The 19,075-nt window shown below is 51.3% G+C and overlaps 2 protein-coding genes across 54 annotated transcripts in view; one reads left to right on the top strand and one right to left on the bottom strand.

The window, feature by feature from the left end:
- Window positions 1-11,906, top strand: part of KIAA1328 (KIAA1328 ortholog) — a 361,755-nt gene extending 349,849 nt beyond the window's left edge. The window contains exons 11-12 of one of the 4 annotated variants that reach the window (XM_086682787.1): window positions 2,235-2,427; window positions 11,429-11,906. In XM_086682787.1, the coding sequence (XP_086538913.1) occupies window positions 2,235-2,412 (178 nt within the window). In that variant the 3' untranslated portion in view covers window positions 2,413-2,427; window positions 11,429-11,906. Of the gene's footprint in view, window positions 1-2,234; window positions 5,691-11,428 lie in introns of those variants that run through there. The other 3 variants (XM_086682786.1, XM_086682788.1, XM_086682785.1) reach the window with 3 other exon arrangements.
- CELF4 (CUGBP Elav-like family member 4) overlaps window positions 7,541-19,075 on the bottom strand; it is a 298,102-nt gene continuing 286,567 nt past the window's right edge. For 38 of the 50 annotated variants that reach the window (XM_086682824.1, XM_086682838.1, XM_086682822.1 and 35 more), the window contains 2 exons: window positions 18,280-18,451; window positions 7,541-9,718 (listed from right to left, as the gene is read on the bottom strand). In XM_086682824.1, coding sequence (XP_086538950.1) covers window positions 18,324-18,451 — 128 coding nt within the window. In that variant the 3' untranslated portion in view covers window positions 7,541-9,718; window positions 18,280-18,323. Of the gene's footprint in view, window positions 9,719-11,723; window positions 11,811-18,279; window positions 18,452-18,854; window positions 18,934-19,075 lie in introns of those variants that run through there. The other 12 variants (XM_086682840.1, XM_086682798.1, XM_086682793.1 and 9 more) reach the window with 4 other exon arrangements.

A 19,075-nucleotide genomic window follows, 5' to 3' on the forward strand; every position in this document is an offset into this window, starting at 1 on the left:
CCCTACAATCCACTTGTTTCATAAAATGTTCCCCAATTTGGGTTTGTCTGATGTTTTCGTATGATTAAATTCAGGTGACGTGTTTTCAGCAGGAGTAGGTAATGCTGTGTCCTTCTCAGCACATCATACCAGGAGGCCCATGACAGCTATTTCCTTCATTCCAGGGCATATTAATGTTAATCACACGGTTAAGGTACAACTGTACAGTTATTAACCTTTCCTTTGTAACGTATTAGTCTGGGAAGGGGGGGCGTACTTTGAGACTGTGTAGATATTGTTTCCCTTCTACCTTTTACCCACGAGTTTCAGCATCCTCTGATGATTCGGCACATTCCATTTAAATCCTAGTCTTCTGCTGGGTTCTGACTACTCTCTTTGACCAGCCCAGTACTAGACAAGAGATTGGAAAAGGAGACAACTCATATCTCTTCATCATGGACTTCAGCTAGGGAGGGAGCCACATACACAGAGCAGCACAGAACAGCATGGGAACAGGGCCCGGTGACGTGGTCCCCACTCTGAGGTCAACAGGAGGTCACAGAAGAGGTGCTCAGCCTGATCTAGAGCCCCCTGGGGCAATGGACCCTGAACCAAGGGCAGGGAGAATGTGAATGGTCAGAAACCTGGAACAACATGAGAATCTGTGTCCATAAGACATCTGTGAGGGCCCCAACAAGAACTTTTCCCAAATGCCTATCATCCCCCCAGCTCCCAGTAATGAGAAGACCAGAACCATCGGGCTATCTTCTAATCCCTGTGCAGAGCTGGGGCAAGATGAAGCCGAGGGGCCTTGCTGGGAGTGTGCCAGGCCTGGGCTGCTTCAGAAGGGGTGCATGGGAGACATCCTCCCTACAACACTCTGCTTCTCATTCATTTGGCAACCATTGTCGAGCTCCTTCTATGTGCCAGACCTTGCGTGCAATGCCAAAGGCCCTAATACCTCAAGTAGTTCTTGATTAAAGGGGATACCTTGAGCCCAGAGGCATCTTAAGGTTGTCAAGCGCTCAGGACAAGGCGTCAAGTGTCAAGACTTGCTTCAACTTCTGCCCAGAGCAGAGAGCAGGACAAAGTGGCGGGGAAAACACTGTTCTTTTCTCTCATTCGGGTGGCTCTTATCTCAAGAGCTAGGCTGAGGGCTTTCACAGCCTCCCTCCTCTGCCCTCTCTCTTCTCCAGGGCCCTTCCCAGCACTTAGCAGAGAGCTGGACCAAATCCTTGAGACCCAGGCACCGGCTCACTTCTGCAGAGGAGGAAACTGAGGCAGAGGCCTGAAGCCTTTCCAGGACAATCCTGCTTCCACCCTTCCCGTGGTTAGGTTGTGTGTCTGTGTGAGTCTTGGAAATACAGTCAGCGAAGAGGCTTCTGAGTGAAGAGTCGTGATGCAAGTGCCTGGAATAGGTAGCCTCTTCCAAAGTAATACAGCGATTACAAGCACAGAATCTGCCAGCAAGGGACCAGGGCTCACACCCCAGCTCTGCCGTACCGGTGACTTTCAGTACACGGCTGAAGCTTCTCTGTAAAACCGGGTCCAGGGTTATCGGGAAGACAGCTGGGATGGCATCAGTGAAGTAGCCAGGACAGTGTCTGGGTCATCAGTGGTGGGGGGAGGTTGTTTTTAAACAAGGCCCTGCATATTCCCCGCCTACCTAAGACATCTCACAGTTCTTCAGAATGTCTATCCATGGGCCACTCCCTTGGGGCTCACCCTCCAGCGCCCAGCCCAAGTGTCTCCTCCCTAGACTTGGCCCCTTGCCTTCCATCCTCAGGGTCGCCCCGAGCCCTGCACCACACTATTCCGCAGTTGTCTTTGTCAGGGAACCTCATATGGGGGAATGAGTGCAGCTGATTTTTATTCTGGGCCCCATTACTTTCTTGCAGTGGCACTTTGGGCAAGTTACTTACCTTCCCCAAGCCTCTTACTGTGATTCACGTGGAGACTCTGGAAACTACAAGAATCCTCATACCTCCATTAGTGGAGTATGGGGCCCTCAGAAATGGTTACATTTTCCCCCTTGATTTTGAGTGGTGGAGAACCAGTTTGCATCGATCTTGAAAGTTTGTTTATAGTTTTCTGCAGAGTTCAGTGTGCTGGGGTAAACAAAGCTGTCACGAACTCAAAAGGTTTTGAACCTCAAGTGGCTACATCAACTATTAATAAATATTCCATTTATGAATTTCCTCTCCTTGTTAAGAATAAAAGCTAACTGGGTCTTTGGGTTTTCTGTCTCCCTCCAGGCTCCCCCTCTGTCCCCACCACCAGCAAGTGCTCCTAGGCAGGGAGAACTATGGATTCGTTAGCAACACGCTCAGTAATGTGTCATTCATTCATTCATCTCTAAGAACCCCAGCTCCAGCCCCGCTGATGAAGGAGGGGAGGAGAGGAAAGGACTGGTACCTGAGTCAACATAGATGACACCATTTCCTAAAGGTGAAATTGGGTTGTTGAGAAAACCTCAAGAAGAAGCAGGGAGGTGGGAGGCAGGACACAAGCGTTGGAGGAAGTGGCTGTGAGGAGGATTCACAGCCCCGGGAGGCGGGATGCAGAGATTAAGTGCATCGCATCACAGACAGACGGCCCTGGGCTTGAACCCTGACTCTGGGTCATCTGGGCAAGGGACCACCCCTCGCTGAGCCTGTTTCCTCATCTGTAAAATAGGGACAAGAACACTCACCTCAGAGAATTATGGGAGATTCTAATTAAGTAACTCCACACAGGGGCTGGCTCAGAGCAGCACCCATAAGTGGTAGCTACAGCCATGGCTCAAAGAGCCCAACTGATGAGGGTGACCTCTTCCCAACCAGTGGGGGTCCTGAGCATCCCCGGGCCTGCTGGGAATCCCACAGGCCAGCTGCTGGAGCCCGGGCCCATCACTGCCTGGCTCTGGATGTCCCCACTGAAAATGGGCTGAGTCCCTTATACCAAAGCACATGTACCCACGTGTACACATTTAAACAGGGTAACAGAAACAACTGATCACACTGGCCAGAAGGGGTGGCTGGATTCAGGGGTGGGAAGGCTTTTCACGGTATACTTCTTCATACTTTTTGAATTTTGAAATATATGAATGTTAACTTTCCAAAAAAAAAAAAAAAAAAAAAAAAAACAGGTAACATTTAAAAAATGCAAAGACCAAATTAACATGCAGCCTGAGGCCATACGAACCCAGAGGAGATCGGCTGTAGACAATAACAGCCACGGTGGCGCCAGGAGCGCTCCTGGGAGAAAGGGCAAAGAAAGGCAGGGGCATAGGAGCAGCAGCTAATCGGGGTCCCTGGAAAAGAGTGTGAACAGTGAGAGACAGAGGTGTGTGCCCTCGGCATGACAGCAGTTCTCTGGGAGTGTCGCAGGGCTGACTGGACCATGAGAAGATGGCTTACAGTGGTCTGATGACAAGTTCAAGCTGGCCTCAGTTGAGACACGAATTGTCAATGGAATGGAGCTACAGAAAGGCAAGAAGAGGACCGGAGCCTGAACTACTGGTTCTGAGTATCTGTAGTGTGCTGTGGAAGAATTTATAACTCAGACTCCTTGGGGTAGGGTGTAGCTGTGCATGGCTGTGTCCCATTCACTCCTCACAACTCTTGTGGTGGTGGTAGTATTATCCCCAGTTTAGAGAGAAGGAGATTGAGGCTCAGAGAGGTTAGGTGACTTTTCCAAAGTGACACAGAAGATATCTGAGTGAACTGGGATTTGCATCTGGTCAGACGTCAAAGCCCATGCCTTCTTCACCTTGATACACGGGTCTCTAAGCCTCCTCCTGGTCTGGGCAAATCTTGGGTGGACCCCCACAAAGGGTGCAAGCCCAGAGGGGGGCGTTGGGAGCTCCCGAAGGGATGAGGAGTTAGGCTAGCATGAGGGAGGAGGAGATGGGGTGATAAGGAAGGGCCTGGGGTGCTGGGGCTGGCTGTCAGGATCCCCAGCGCTCACCAGCCAGGCCTGAAGCCCAGACGCTGAGGGGATGGCAGAGAAGGCAGGTAACCAAAGGGAGGACTCGCAGGGAGAAGGGAAGGCAGCTTGGAGAAACAGACAGAGGGGCAGACAGAGGGAAGTCTCAAGTAAAAAGCCTATACTTGCAAACACTCATCTGAGGGGAAGGGAGTGTTGGCCACACACTCATTCCAAATGTGCTATTATTACTTAAAAAGCATTTCCAGGACACCCACCACTTTGGAACATGCCTTCAGTTGTCTGAAGTCTGTGCTTTCCTCCCCCCCTCCCTTCCTTCCTCCCTTCCTTCCTTCCCTCGTTCGTTCTTGCAGGCAGTGAATCAACAGTGACTGAAAGCCCAACTGCCAGCAACGAATGGTCTACGAAGGTGCAATGTCAATGGCCGCTAATAATTTTTGCACGGGGGTGGATTCCATTTTGTGAGATAGACAGATGGTATTCACAGCCAAGTCTGGTATGTCACCTTGGGCAGGGCTGGGTTCCTGAGCTCACTGCCCAGATGTCCCATAACCGCCTTACCCTTGTGGAGAATGCTCCTTTGGGTTCAACCGGGTATAATTCCAACACTGGCCCAGCAGACCTCATGCCAGAGGGAGCATAGAGTCACCCGGCCCGGCGGCAGCAGAGCTTGGAAGGCAGGTGGAAGGAGGACCCGGAGGCACTCGTGTGGGTGGGGAAGCTCTGCTGTGTCTGTGTCTCACTGTACTCGGTGTGCGGGAGTGCGTGGGATCCAGCTCAGAATAGGAAAAATGTCAGATCTTTATAAAAACCCAGAAGGAGACGGGAGCTATTAACTACGAGTTCTCAGTAAACATATTCTTTTCATATTAGCCTCACAGAGAAAGAAAGGGGGAAGGGAGAGAAGAGAAAAGTGAGCACAAAGAGTGGATGAAGAGCTGAAGGCTTTAGAAAGTCACCAGGAACAGGGGCTGGAGGGGGGCCTGGGGAGTCTAACCAGGAGCCAGCACCTACCCTTGGGTAAGGCTGGGGGAGGCCACGGGTTCCCCCAACAGCTGCAGCAAGGGTGCAGCCGTCCCACAGGCCACGGCCGGCCTCTAGACATCAGTGCTGCCTCAGAAAGGTTGAGGGCAAGCCAAGATATCTACCGATGAAATGACTTGATATCCGGGATTTGCTTCAAAATAATTCATTAGTTGATGTATGTTAAAGCCAGGTGGTACATGGAAGTTCTTTATGCAAATACCTCTACTTTTCATTATACCTGAAATAACAAAATGATGATAACAAGCAAAAAAAATCTTTCATTTATTTATTTATTTATTTTGAGAGAGAAAGAGGTGGAGGGAGGGGCAGAGAAAGGGAGGGAGAGAGAGAGCCCCAAGCGGGCTCCTTGCTGTCAGCGCAGAGCGTGACGCAGGGCTCGATCCCACAAACCGTAAGATCATGACCTGAGCCAAGCGCGAGAGTCAGACGCTTAACTGACTGAGCCACCCAGGCGCCCCAGCAAAAGTCTTAACTGGAGGAGCTAAGAAGAGATCACAAACTGCAGGTAGAATGCTAGCAGAGGAATATAAGCCATAGAATACAGGCAGAAATTAATGAGATTTGTGTCTTGGGTTTTCTTAAATAACACTGCAAAACAGGGCTTCTTAGCCAGGAAACGATGTGGGTCCCTGAACTCCCTGTAATTGTGGGCAAAGTGACCTGATAGTTTTCGGCAGGTTTTCAAAGAATCTGTGACTTTCCCCCAGAGGTTAATAAACTGTATTCTCTCTCAAATATTCTATGCATTCATTAGTCACTTGGTGTGTGGTTTTAAGTAGAGGATTATTTTCTAGAACTGGCATATTCACATCTGGGCCCTGTGTTTTCGTCTCTTCTCTCAGTCAACCATACCTGGAACAGAGCAAAACTGGCCAACCCCCTTCACAGCCCAGCTCCCTGGGGGCAGCTCCCAGGGCCCCCACTGTCCCTGAGCCTCAGCAGTGGAGGTTGGGGGAAAGTTATGCCCGAGAGAAGGGCAGTCAGGGGGAGGGGAGGCCAGTGAGGCCTTCTGGGGTCATAGAGAGGCAGGGGGAAGTGGTGTGAAGGCCATTATCCTCTGACAGACTCACTGGCTTTCAGCTGCGAATGTCCAACAGAAAGCATGGTTTCGAATAGTCTGAGGCACAAAAGCCCAGAGAATTCCTTAGGAAACACCTTCCCGGTCCTCACAGGGTAGCACAACACCCAGTGTGACGTGACTCATCCCCCTTGCCATGAATTCTTTCAAGGAGTCCAGCTCCCCACAAGCTCCCCAGAATGGGCCAAGCAGCCCATCCATCACCCGTCCTCGTAGCCTGGTGGGCAGGGAAAGTGGGGTTAGTTTAGGGGACGCTGAGGGTCTCATCTTGGAGCCATCTCCACAGTTAAGTCAAGGCTTGAAGGCCTGCCCCATTTCCTGATACATTCAGGCGAACATTTCACAAGCTCGTGTGAGAAACGGGGACTTGGCCCTTGGCCTTGGGAACAGAGGTGGGAACAGAGGATGGAACACGGGGTCCAGGTATGACTCTGGAGCTGGGGCTCTGATCTCTGCTATCAACTCACTTCAGAGAAGACATCTGAGGGCTGAAGCCATTCCCCACTCTCCCACAGGAGGGCACAGACAGACCTACAAGGACTCTTGTCTCCCAGCGCTCCTGCCTTCTCCTCCAGGCCAGGCACCGAAGCCAGGAGGCTTGCCTGCCCCCTCAGGTGGAAAGAGATGGAGAAGCTCGGTGGACTCGGCCCATTCCCAGAGCAGGCTGCAGGACCGAGGGTAGTGAGACAGGCTAGAGAAGTTCTGTCCCAGGACACAGCCTGATGAAGGCTTGTGGCTGACGTGCCTCTTTCTGAGCTCTCACCTCAGAAAGACCTGCTCCCTCCTTGCCACCTCTCCACCCCAAGTCCTGGTTCCCATCCTTCTTCCTTTGGAAACCCCACCCCAAGCCCCACCCCCCTCAACACACACATTTCTTCTCAACCCTCCTCTAGCTTTCAGGGTTCGGACATCTCTCTCAAGGGAGAGAGGTGGGAGCACTCCAGGAAGCTCCTCCCACTACACCCCCTTCCACCGGAACCGTGACTCTGAGGGCGTCCTCCAGAACTCAGTTTTCTCCATCTATGCAAACTGTCAACACAGTGGAAGGTGCAGGGCCAAGAGAAAATGCTTGCTGGGAAGTTTAGGGCTGTGTCCTCATCTTTCCTTTACTGTGGTCCCTGCCTCCACTGCCTCCTTCCCAAACTCCTCACAGTGCTTCACACTCTCCCCCCCCCCCAAACTCAGGTCAGGTGGCCTCAGTTTCCTCTTGTCAGGGAGGAAAGAGGGACTTTGTTGTGTCTGGGCACTGTGGCCTTTCCTGCCCAGGAACCAAAAGAATGGGGCTGCAATGGAGACTTCCAGAGACACCCCACCAGTTGAGAGATGTTTCATAGTGTGCAACAGGGCCTCCTTTTATTGCCCCCATTGCCTCCCAGAAAGCACTCCAACCGTGGGCCAGGAGAGCACACAGACTCCATGGGGAGCAGGACCAGGCTACTTCCAGTGGGTCAGCCTTGGGGTTTCAAGACACAGCTGGCCAGATTCCAAGAAGCACAGACCATCGAAGAGTCTCGTTTTGATTTTTTCTTTTAAACTGTGCTTTATTTAGGGCTAAGCTGGAGAAAGCGTCATCCAATAGTTACAGAAGGTTACAAGGAGTTTTAGGGAGTTGAGTGTGAAAAGAGCAGTTGTACTGAACTGCGGCTGTTTTTTTTTTTTTTTTTTTACAACATCTGGACATCCTAAAAGGAGGAGCCAAGAGAAAGAAAAAGAAAATTTAAAAAATAATAATTAACTAACAAAATAGACAGAAAGAAAGGAAGGGCAGGAGGCCTAAGAGGAACCAGACATTTGTTCTTCTAAAGCAAAAAAAGGGGAAAATGGTAGGTCCATGAGCCTCCTGGCCTCCAGATGACCCGGACATCAATGAGAGGAGGGTATCAAGGCAGAATGCCAAAGCAAGTCTTCCCAACGGTGCAAATAAATTATAATAAATATGTTATACTTTAAAATATATGTGTTCTTAAATAATTCAGTGTTTTTTCTGATTCTGAGTTTTTTAAGCAATGTCTTTTTTAACTGCTCTAAAGTCATTTACCAAAGATAAATATCGTGCTTTCATTAAATAGTTTTCCTTGTTTTTTTTCTCTATCATTACAATTAAAAGTCCTACAAAATATGCAAATTTATTTACAGAAAAACAGAGCCGGCATCATTTAAACATCCCTGTTTTTCAAAATTCCTTGTAAACAGTTTCAGAAATTCTTCAAAGATTGTTTATTTTTCTCTCTCTTGTTTAAGGTTTTTGTGTGTGTGTGTGTTGTTTAGTTGTTTTAAGATGAATTTCCCAGGTCTCCCTTGCCCGGAAAGTCTCTGGAGCAAGCATGGAAGGCGAGTGAAGCGGCAGGTGTCGAGGGCTTGCGGAGAGCGGGCGAGCGCGCGCAGCTCCCGAGCGAAGCAGGCGAGGGCGGGGCGGCGGCTTTCCCGCGATGGCGCGGCCCCCACCGGCGGTGCGCGGCCAGGAGCCCGCAGATCTGGGCGAGTCCGGCCTGGCCCTCGGGGTCCACGGCGTCCGACAGCACTCGCGGGGAGAAGGGATCGATGCTCAGTCTAAACTCTACAAAAGTACAGTCCTACAACATCTGGGATTTTAGCAGTAACGCTAACTTCTATAGGTTTTTTTTTTCCTTTTTTATTTTTTTTTTTTTTATTTTTTGCTTTCCTCTAATTTTTCTTCTATTATATAGGTATTTTAAACTTCTCCTTTTTAAAATTCTGTACAACTATTATGATTTTAAGAGGGGGAAGAGTTAGAAGCATTTACAGACTTTTCACAACAGTTATCTTGCCTTGTAAGTCCCTTTTGTCCCCTCCTTGTTTTCTCACACTTCACGGTTAATGAGTTTTAATATTTTTGTTGCTTTCCCCAAATATCCACCATTTTGTTCATCTTAACAGCTCCATCCAGACATATAATACAGAAAACCATAGGAAAGTGTCATAGACTTGAACGAGGGTAATCAAAGCGCCTCTCAAAGTATCAAAGAACTATTACCTTGCTGTTTTAAAAGCATTGAAGCATTATTTTTCCTTTTTTTTTGTTTTTGTTTTTTTTTGTTTTTTTTTTTTGTTTTTGTTTTTTTTATTACATTTTTCATAGAATCGCTCTAAGCTGTTTCAAGAACAGCCATGAGGCAGGAAGGAGGTTTTCCTCCATCCCCCTCTATTGGGCATAGAGCTACACAGCTGCAATAAAAAGTTTGGTCCTTTGGTCCCTAAATAGCTAAAGGAATGACAGATAGAGATGCTCAGCGGCGGCCTCCCCGCCGCCCCCTGGGGACCAGGCCCCACCACACCGCTCGCCCCAGCCTGCCTCAGGCGCCCATGGGCTGGAAAAGCCCCGGGGATCGGTAAGCAGCGTCTCTTCCCTCTTCCCAGCCTTTCAGCCTCCCCATCTGGTCTCAAGTTATTTTGTTTTAAAGTTGCCTTTTTTGTGTTTTTTTTTTCTCATTTTTCTTCATCATCTTCTTCTTTGTGTCATATATATTTTTCCCCCAAACACGTGCCCTCTGAACTCCACAGACGCTATACTTTCCTTGAAGAAATGTTACAGTCACAGAGAGTGTCTGGAGTCTTCAGCTTGATTGATATTGGCTGATATGTCAAAGGTGTCATCCAACAGTTCTCATTTATAAATATATATAGAGAGAGGTTTGTTTTTTAATGTAGCCCGTTCAGCATCCTGCCCTAAAATGAAGAAAATCAGGGCTGATTAAGTCAAGAGAGGAAACACAAAATGCATCCAAACACCAAAAGGACCCTGCCTCAGGGGTTAGGGTGGGAGCTTTGGGGGATGGCGGGAGGGAGGGGAGAGACCAATATGAGAATTAGTCATGATCATGATACATAGAAAAGAAATCGACTCTTCTATTCAGAGTAAGAAACCACTGGAGGTCTAGTGGCGATGGTTGTAGCTGAGGTTTGGTTGCTGGGAGAGGGGTCTCGATTTGGGTTCCTTTAGAGTTCTGGAATGGGGGGATGGCTAGGTCTAAAGGAAAAATTTGGGACTGTGGGATATGAATTCACAATTAAACCGATGTCTGAGGGATCTAGCCCAGATACAATATGTATACAGAAGCCTAGCAAACAAGATAGCAAAAAAATCTAGCAGCCCAGCCCACTCCTCCCCTGCTCGAGGAAAAGAAGCAAGACATCCGTGACATGAATTTCGCTGAACCTTTGCCCAGTTTCCAACCAACAGCTTCTTTCCCAGGATCAGAAACTATTTGCGAGGCTATGTATATATATGTATATCTGGATATATGTGTAGAATATATTCACCTGCACATATGTGGATATACATGGATATGTGTGTATGTATATGCATAGATACACACATACACACACACACACACACATAATATTTTTCTCATACATGCCAGGGAATTTAGAGGAAATTCGGAACTTCAAGGGAGCGGATGGGAGAACCTAAAAAAGTTAGAACGGATTTCATCATCAAGCTTAAACAAATTAACTCAGTTCTCGATTTTTTGAGTGGTGAGTTTTTTTGATGTTTTGTTTTGCTTTTAAGAAAAAAAAAATCATGATCTGACTAGAATCAGAAGGAGAATGCTTAATCATTGTGAATTAACAAATGAGACTCATCTCCAGTATAGCAAGCAGCTTTCACTTATACATGGGGGTGACTGGTTACATCAAGAGAGTTAGAACTGCAAAGCCCCCAGCTGAGGGGACAACGTCATGCGTATATCAATCCATGCTGGCAGGTTTTTCACACTGTTGATTCAACAAACAGCAAACCGTACACAGCAGTCTAAACAATTACAACACCAAATAAAATAATAATAAAATTAAAAAACACTTGTCAAGGACCCTTTTTCAGTTGTAAACAAAAAGGTGCATTTTGCTTTTGTCAGTACTGTTTTTTCCAAACCAACCAAAAAGCCCCCCCCCAACCCCCGGTCCCCCACCTCCCCTCCCCACATTTAATTTAGCAGAAGTGGCTACAATACAAACCTTACAATTGTTACCAGGCTCTCTCTCAGAGGCCTCTGGCTTTGTACTCTAGTTTTTGGTTTAGAATTTTTTTTTTTTTTAAATCATTCTGTAACAGTAGAGATTTTGTTTTTGTTTTTTGTTTTTGTTTTTCCTTTTGAAGTGAGATTTAAAATAGCCTAACTGGAAAAAGACCAGACCTAGGAAAATGTCAATTGAAAAAGGCCCCCAAATTTCTAGAAAAAAATAAAATCACAATATTTTCAAGTGCAAGTAAATCAACCACGCATAGATATTTTTAAGATGTTTTCCTTAATTTTAAGAAAAAAAATAATGGTTTGCACAGTTAAATGATCCCATGTTCGATAATTCAGGAATTCATCTTTATTTTTACTATTTTTTTGTTCTTTTGTTTTGTTTTTTTCTCTATGTGACATCTAGAGAAGCATAAAAAACGCTGAACAAGAAAAACCAAACAACAGAAAGTAAAACCACTGCAAGCACCAAGAACAAAACAAAAATGAGCACAGCAAAAAAGATTGTGGCAGCACAAAAGTCAAGAAAATGCACGTGTGATCATGACTGGCCAATCATCAACTGATACAACATCCAAGAAAAACGCTCCAATCACAGCACCTCCACGAAACTTGACGGCAATTGTCATGCAACCGATTCTTAGCCTTGTTACATGACGCCATCATGTCACACTGTGAACTTTGAGTTGATTTGAACTTACGGATGGGGGACTGTTTTCTCCACTCTCATGTGATTACGTGAACTTTATTCCTAGCTCAGCGCGAGACTGTGGTGGATTTGACTGGCCCTGGTTGGGTTGTTGGAATTTGATTGAATGACAAAAGAAGAAAAGATTTATATATATATTTATATATGTAGAGAGAGAGAGAGAGAAAGAAAGAGAGGACAAGAGAGTGTGGGCAAGGGGGAGGGAAGAGGTGGGGGCAGGTCGGGTGGGGTTGGGGAGTGTGGAAGGGCAGGGACAGTTGGGTTGAGGGTGAAGAAGGGCAAGGAAAAGTTAAAACAAAATCAAAAGGAAAAATATTTATACAGCACCAGACCACAGCATCAATCTAAAAGCTCGGATGAGAGAACAGCAGTCAAATCATAAGAGAACTGAAACGAACTCAAAGAATGGAGGAAGCCGGCAGACAAAGGACATGGGCACATCAACACACACACACACACACGCACACACACGTACACACACACGGTTGTTTATGCAGACACGTGATCCACTGTGAACAGTAGCAGAACCTCACACAGGGCCACTAAGGGCATCCATCATGCGTTGGGAAGAGGAGGAGGGGCGTGGGCAGTTTGGCAAGAGGGCTAGGAAAAAAGAAAACAGCCCCTCAAGCCACCGTGGCCAGCAAGCAGATCGGGGAGCACACACTCTGCTTTGTATCATCCACGGTTCTCTCTCCCCGGTGGGGGGGGGGGGTCACGCTCTCCTCACCCCACCCCAGCCTTCTGTGGCGTCAGCCTGTGGACCAGCAGGGGGAGCCTGTCAGGGTGGCCCTGAATTGCAGGGTAGATCAGAGGCTGGCTAGGGTGACTTGTATCCGAAGGGTCCATCCACGGAGCACTTTGCTGCTGCAGTACTGTCCACACCGACAGCAACTCGGCCCTCCCGCCCCTTTGGTCCCGCCTTGGCCACCATTCCTAGAGAAGGGCGTCTCCACAGCAGGAGCACCCACTGTGTGGTGCTATGGTCCTCTCTCCTCTTCCGTTCTGCCTCAACCCTCTTTTCTCAGAACCTTCAGAAAACGAACATGTTCAGTTTTGAGATGGAGAGTAAATCACATCAATGTTACCGGAATTCTATAAACACGCCTTGGCATCGCTGACTTCATTTCACGATCACTTCATACCCTTTGCTTTGCTCCCAAGGTGGCCCACGTGGCCAAAGTGAAGCTGCTTCCCGGCCTGTGAAGCCTTAAGAAGGCCCACAGTGCTGACCCGTGACAGGGCTAAATGGAAGACTACAGAGCATCCTGCAGGGTGGGTAACACAGAAAAGGACAGTCCACCAGAGAGGGAGGTGCTCTGGCTGTAGGTCTCCAGTCTCTGCTGCTGTCACTCCTGCTCTGCTGACCTCCCTTACTCCACCTCCTCCTTCTCCATTCCCTACATGCCTGCATGTGTATCTTTCTAGACTGGCCCATCTCACAGGCCCTTACCTGCCTTCTTTACTGGCGGAGCCCCAAGTGGTTGAGGCTGAGTCCCCTTCTCTGTCAGGCATCATCAAATGTTTCCACTTTGAGTTATCTTCTGCACTCCTCACCACTTCATGGTCCTTTGCCCCAACCTGGGGATTTGGGGGTCCCCAGCCCTACCCCCTCCTCATGGTTACCTTTGAGCTTGCTCCCCAGCCCCTGCTCCCCTGCGGCACTCAGGCCTGTGCCAAAGCCTCCGCACCCGGCTTATCTGCAGGGCTCTCAATCCACCGGGCTTCTGCACAGAGCAGACTTCCACTCTAAGCTTTATGTCTTTCTTCAGGGAGTGTGGGAGGGAAGCCTGGGACCTGAAATGTCACTGTGGATAAGCTACCAAGTAGCTGAGGGGTGACCCAGCCTCCAGCTCTGCCTTCATCAAGAAGCTCTCCCTCCACGCCCCCTGCCTGCCTGCCCATCCAAGCTGGGCTCTTGTTCTTCCAACAGCAGATCTCCCTCACTGAGACCGGGGCCCATCGCATGGCCCAGAAGTCCTGACATGCCACATCTCCAGCCCTTCCCCAAAGAAAACCCTTAGACCCACCCAGGATATCCAATGAATGGGCTGATCCCTTTGGGTGGGAGAGGAGGCCTAAGAACCGAGGAGGGCAGTGCCACCAGGTGTCAGCTCTGGCAACTGCAAATAAGGGACCCCCCTGCGGAACTCCCCTCCTTTCCCCAGCCCCCGCCCCCCGCCCTGAGCATTTCAAGGGTGCCCATTCCTCCCCACTGAACTTGCTCCTTTGCCTGCCCCAAGTCTGCCCCTAGCTGCCCTTTGGTGCCTGTGCCGTCCTGGGTCTTGAGGATCCAAGCCTATCACACAGCACCTCCTCAAAGCCCAATGTGGAGAACTTGTGCACACTCTTGCCCCTCACACACACACATGCTTGGCCCCCAAACACAAACACACGGTCACACTCATCCAATCCCTAAGGAACCTCCCCAGGGCTCTGCCGGTGCACGGCTGACTAGCTGGCTACTCTCTTCACTGGGGAGCAGCCGGGCCTCTGCCTGCAGGAGTGACCCCTTCTTGGCCACCCTCTCAAAGATCCTCACAAAGTACAGTTCCAGAGGTGGCAGCAGGGTCACTGACCAGTGAGGGAGCTTGAATCAGGCCTGGGGAGCTCCAACTCATGACCTGGGACAGGAAATTAGCTGACCTGGTCAGCTAAGCCAATTCAGATGCCAGGTTCTAAACACAGCTGGGATCCAGTCAGAGAAGGCCAAGGCCCAAAGCCACGGCCCAGCCCTGTGCAGGTCAGGCCCAGAGCACCCAAACCTGCACAGCTCAGAGCAGACACCGTGCAAAAGCACACTCAGAGCCACAGCCCAGGGCCCGGAAGAGAGAGGACTCCCACTGAGGTCAGACATGCTGTGTAGTGTCCTCCGGCCACAGAAGCACAGAGTTAGGGGTCTGCAAACCTGCCCTCAGCTTGGGGCCCAGCGCATGCTACTGACCTCTGTGGCAGGACAAGGGACTTGGGTGTGCTGCTCACTGGCTGTGGACCTGGCGTGTTTGTATTTCTGCCCAGTCTTCCTGCCTCTGCTTCCTTCCTCTTAGTTTCCTAGTAAAGATTTCTTGGAGAACCTCCCACCTTGGTACAAGATAATGAGCCCAAGCAGCCAGAGGGGCAGGGGCAGCTGGGAAGCCAGAAGCAGGTGGGGGAATCACACCCTCGAGAGACAGCAGGATGCAGAGAACCAATGCGACCCAACCCCACCCCAGCCTACCTGGGCCTCCCCTTATGGAACCTACACCCAACTACGCTCCCTCCAGCTGCCCTGCCCAGGGTCCCTCTCCTCCCCTGGACCCACCACACTTCTGTTCTGGCCAGGCCTGGCCCCCACGCTGTGACACCGTGATGTTGCCTTCATCACTGCCACTGCGGGTGGCCAGCCAGGCCCTGAGATCTCCTCCTCCCCATGACCCCTTTGCTCCTAGCTATGGCTTGTCCCTCCGCCACTGCTCAGGTCAGCCCTGCCCTTCTGAGCACCTAGGACTCATCATTTACAAACACCCTTTACTGGTCAGTAAAATCCTGAGTATTTTAGCACCTTTTGCATGTTAGTTCCTCCACTTCTCACTGAAGTCCCCTCAGCCCACACCTGGTCTTAGCGCCTCCTTCTGTTACAGCCTCAAGCAGTCTCAGGTTGGGAAGCCTGAAATCCCCTTTTGTTAAAATGCTGTCTAAATGGATTAAAAGTCAGCGTTATTTGTGGGAGTTACGTTACATCATAGTTTTTTGGAAGACTGCTTAGTAGGGAGGAGCCCAGAGACATGAGATGTCTTCAGGACAAGACTCTGGGCTGGGAGGGCTGGGACTAGGATAACAGTGGGGAAGTTATCACTCTCCTTACTTAAAGGCATTACGAGCACAGCCTCTGTAACTGGGCCACGGCTTCAAATCTTGGCTCTACCACTCAGTAGCTGATGGCCAAGTGACTTCATCTTTTGTGTTCTGTCTTTAAAATGGGATGATAACACTACCCACGTTAAAGGCAGTCACAGCTTTACCATTACACCTTAGACTTGTTACCTGCAGGAACTGTGCCCCGTGCGCGGTAAGCACCACGTGAAGTCCGGGTTCTCATCTGTCTGGCCTTCACTTTCCCTGGTGGAAGAACCCCTCTGCTTTCTAAACCACACCTCTCAAGCCCTCACTCCAGCTATGACTGCTGGCTGGTTCTACCCTGTGGACCACTTCCTATCTTCTGTGCCAAACAACAAATGTGCCTTACTTACCTCCTCCTCTGCGGATTTCTCTGACCTACAGTTTCTATCCTGGCTTGGCATCTAGGTCTAGAAGGCTCAGACCGGCCACCTTCACGGGAGCCACAGAATACACCAAACAGGGGCCCCTCAGAATCTCAGGGCATGGCCCTGGAGCACACCCCCTCCTCTGATGCCTTCAATACCTTGGTTTCATTAATGCAGAAATGGAAGCCCAAGAGGTCATGCCTCAGTGGCAGAGCTAAGCTTACGTTAAGGAAACCTGCTCTCTGCCCAGAAAGGGCTGCTTTCACTGAACGGTCCCCACTCCTATGGAAGTACACCCACCTGCAAGCTGCTTCCTGCGGTCTGTGCTTGCAGAGCCAGAAGCTCGTGCAGGCAGGATGGTGACCCGTTCACCTTTGCATTCCAGCACCAAGCCCGGTGCCTGGCCCGAGAAGGTACCCCACTCGGAATGCATATGTGAGAACACATCTTCACGGAAGCCAAAGACGGGCAGGAGGTGGGAACTCAGGAGGCAAGAGAGGCGGGTTTTGCTTTTCCAGCCTTGCAGAGAGTAGAAGCTCAAGCATCCCCTCTGAGAGGTGAGTCCTGCTGCTCGCAGGTGGGTGGAAGATGGCTGCTGGCGGTGATAGGGTTTGAGGGGGGAGATGGGGAAACTGGGACTCTCCCTCCCAAACTCCAGACTCTGAACCTCCACTTGAATGTCTAACTCTCATGTGCCTGGTCTTTCCCCCAACCCCTCTTCATCTTGGGTCACGGCAACTCTGCTCTTTTAGTCGCTCCAGCCAAAAGCTGAGTGTCATCCTCGACTCCTTCTGTCACACCAGCATCCTTGGCTCTGCCTTCCAAGAACATCAAGAACGCAAACCCATCCTACCGCATCGACTGCTGTCGCCCTGGACTGAGTGGTCTGTGCACTAAACTTCTGCTTGGGGTCCTACTGTGTATCGACATAGCAACCAGTGATCACGCTGAAATGCAAGTGGGTCAATGCCACTCTTCTACTCAGAGCTCTCCGACGGTTCCCCACCACCTACTCCCCCATTTCAGAGGAGTGGCCACGGTCCCTACAATGGTCTATATAGGTCCAACACAGGTGGTCCTCCTCACCTCTCCTCACCTCTCAGATCTCTACTCCCACCATGCCCCCAAGCTGGCTCCCCTCCAGCCACCTTGTTCTGCAGTTCTCAAATGCACCACCCTGCCCTCCCCTTGGAGGCTTTGCACTGGCTGTTCCTTCAGATGAAGGACTCACTCCTCCAGAAGCTGGCATGGCTCCCCACCTCACCTTCTTAAAGTCTTTTCTCGAATGTCACTTTCTCAACAAGGCCTGCCCTAACTCCCTGATTTAACTGTAACCAACAATTCTGACACACTATATAATTTACTCTTGGGTCACATGTCATTGTTTATTGTCTGTCTCCCCTTCTAAGGACAAAGGTTCTTGCCAGTCTTATTCAGTGCTGAGTCTCAAGTTCCTAAGTGGGACTGGTGCACAGTACTGCTGATGGAGTGCAGGGCAGAGGAGCTTGGAGGCTTGCCTTTGGCTTGTGGGTGAGCTGGGCCTACAGGAGTGCACAGCAATGTGGGATACCAGGTTGAAGGAGGGCCTGGTACATCTCCCCCCTCCCTCCTTTCCCCAGGAAGCTGCTTCACCCAGGGGAACAAGTGGCCTGGAAGAGGAGTGGGCAACTTTTTCTCCAGCTGCAAGGCAGAACCAAGACTGAGTAGGGAAAAATGATGACTGTCCACTTGTCATGGCCTCTTTAAAGCAGGCAGGGTAGATGGCCCAGTGCTGTGCCATCACCCTCCTCAGCTTCTGCCCCAGACTGACTGAGCTCTAGAATTGGAGGGGTGAGGGAGTCACCTGTCTAAAGTCCACCAGCCCTCAAGATAGGACAGATGGGGAGGGGAGAACCAGGGAGTCTAGGAGAAGGCCCCAGGAGATGTGGACAGTTCCCCCCACCAAAGTTTCCCAGTCCCCGAGCTTGCCACAGGCTCACCCCAGGGTTTTCCGGCAAACAAGATTACTATGTAGACCTGGGTGTACAGGCCCAGGGCTCACCCCACCTTCTCAGCAAGGTTCCCTCACTCCTGCTTCTCTTGGCTCTGCAACAGGGGGATGGCCATGCCCATTTCTGCCGGTACGACCACAGCTCTAGGCCTGTCCCCTAGGCACCCGGTGAGGAGCAGGTCGAGCTGGGCGCAGCGGGTCCAAGGCAAGTGAAGGTTCAGCTCAAGAAGGCCAGAGGAGGCGGCGGGTCCGTCCGGTGTCCCTTCCTCAACCCCCCACCCCCCCGTCCCCGCGCCCCGGCCGCCCCCGGTTACCTGTGCGAGTCCTGGTCTCCCCCGGGGGACGCTCCCGCCGGCGCTCAGTATGGGCGATTGGCGTCTTTGGGCCGCTTCAGCTGCACCTTGAGCCTCTTCATGCCGATCTGGAAGCCGTTCATGGCCTGGATGGCGGTCTGCGCGCTGGCCGGGTTGTCGAAGCTCACGAAGCCTGGCGAGACACGAGGGACGAGGGCCTGGGTTTCCACGGGGCCGCCCCGGCGGGGAGGGGTGGGTGGGGAGAAGGGCGGGGCCCGGGGGCGGGGCGGGGCGGGCGGCGGCCCCACCCTGCGCTCCCGCCGCGCCTCGGGCAGGAGGGGGGGGCCTCGAGGCTCCTCCCCCCCCTCGGGGCCCCGCCCCGGCCCGGCCTCACGCCCCCCACAGCCCGCGAGCGCGCGGCCCCTCCCGGGGTGGGCGTGTCCGGGGCTCCAGGCCTCGCCGACCGGCGCCGCCCGGCAGGGCCTCCCCAGCTCCACCGCGGCTTTGGGCGGCGCCACTTTCCTGGGCGCCCTCGCCCCCCACCCCGGCCGGCCCCGGCACCTCAGCCCTCTCCTTCGGTGGGAGGGCGGACACACCTGCGGGTGGAGGAGTTTATTGGACACTGTCCTCCCTGACAGGAGGGGGCCTGGCAGCGGGAGGGCACAGAGTGCCGGCCTGGGGAGAGAGAGGAGTGCGAGGGGGAGGGAGGGGGGCACCCCGGAGAAAACCTCTCCACCGCCGTTTCCAGCCGCCCCCCCCCCCCCCCTCGCGAGGGCCCCTTGGCCGCGGGGAGGGCAGGGGCTGACAGTCTGACAGT

The sequence above is a fragment of the Puma concolor genome, chromosome D3, assembly GCF_028749965.1.
Source record: "Puma concolor isolate L17-30 chromosome D3, mPumCon1.1.hap2, whole genome shotgun sequence".
In the NCBI taxonomy this organism is placed as follows: Eukaryota; Metazoa; Chordata; class Mammalia; order Carnivora; family Felidae; genus Puma; species Puma concolor.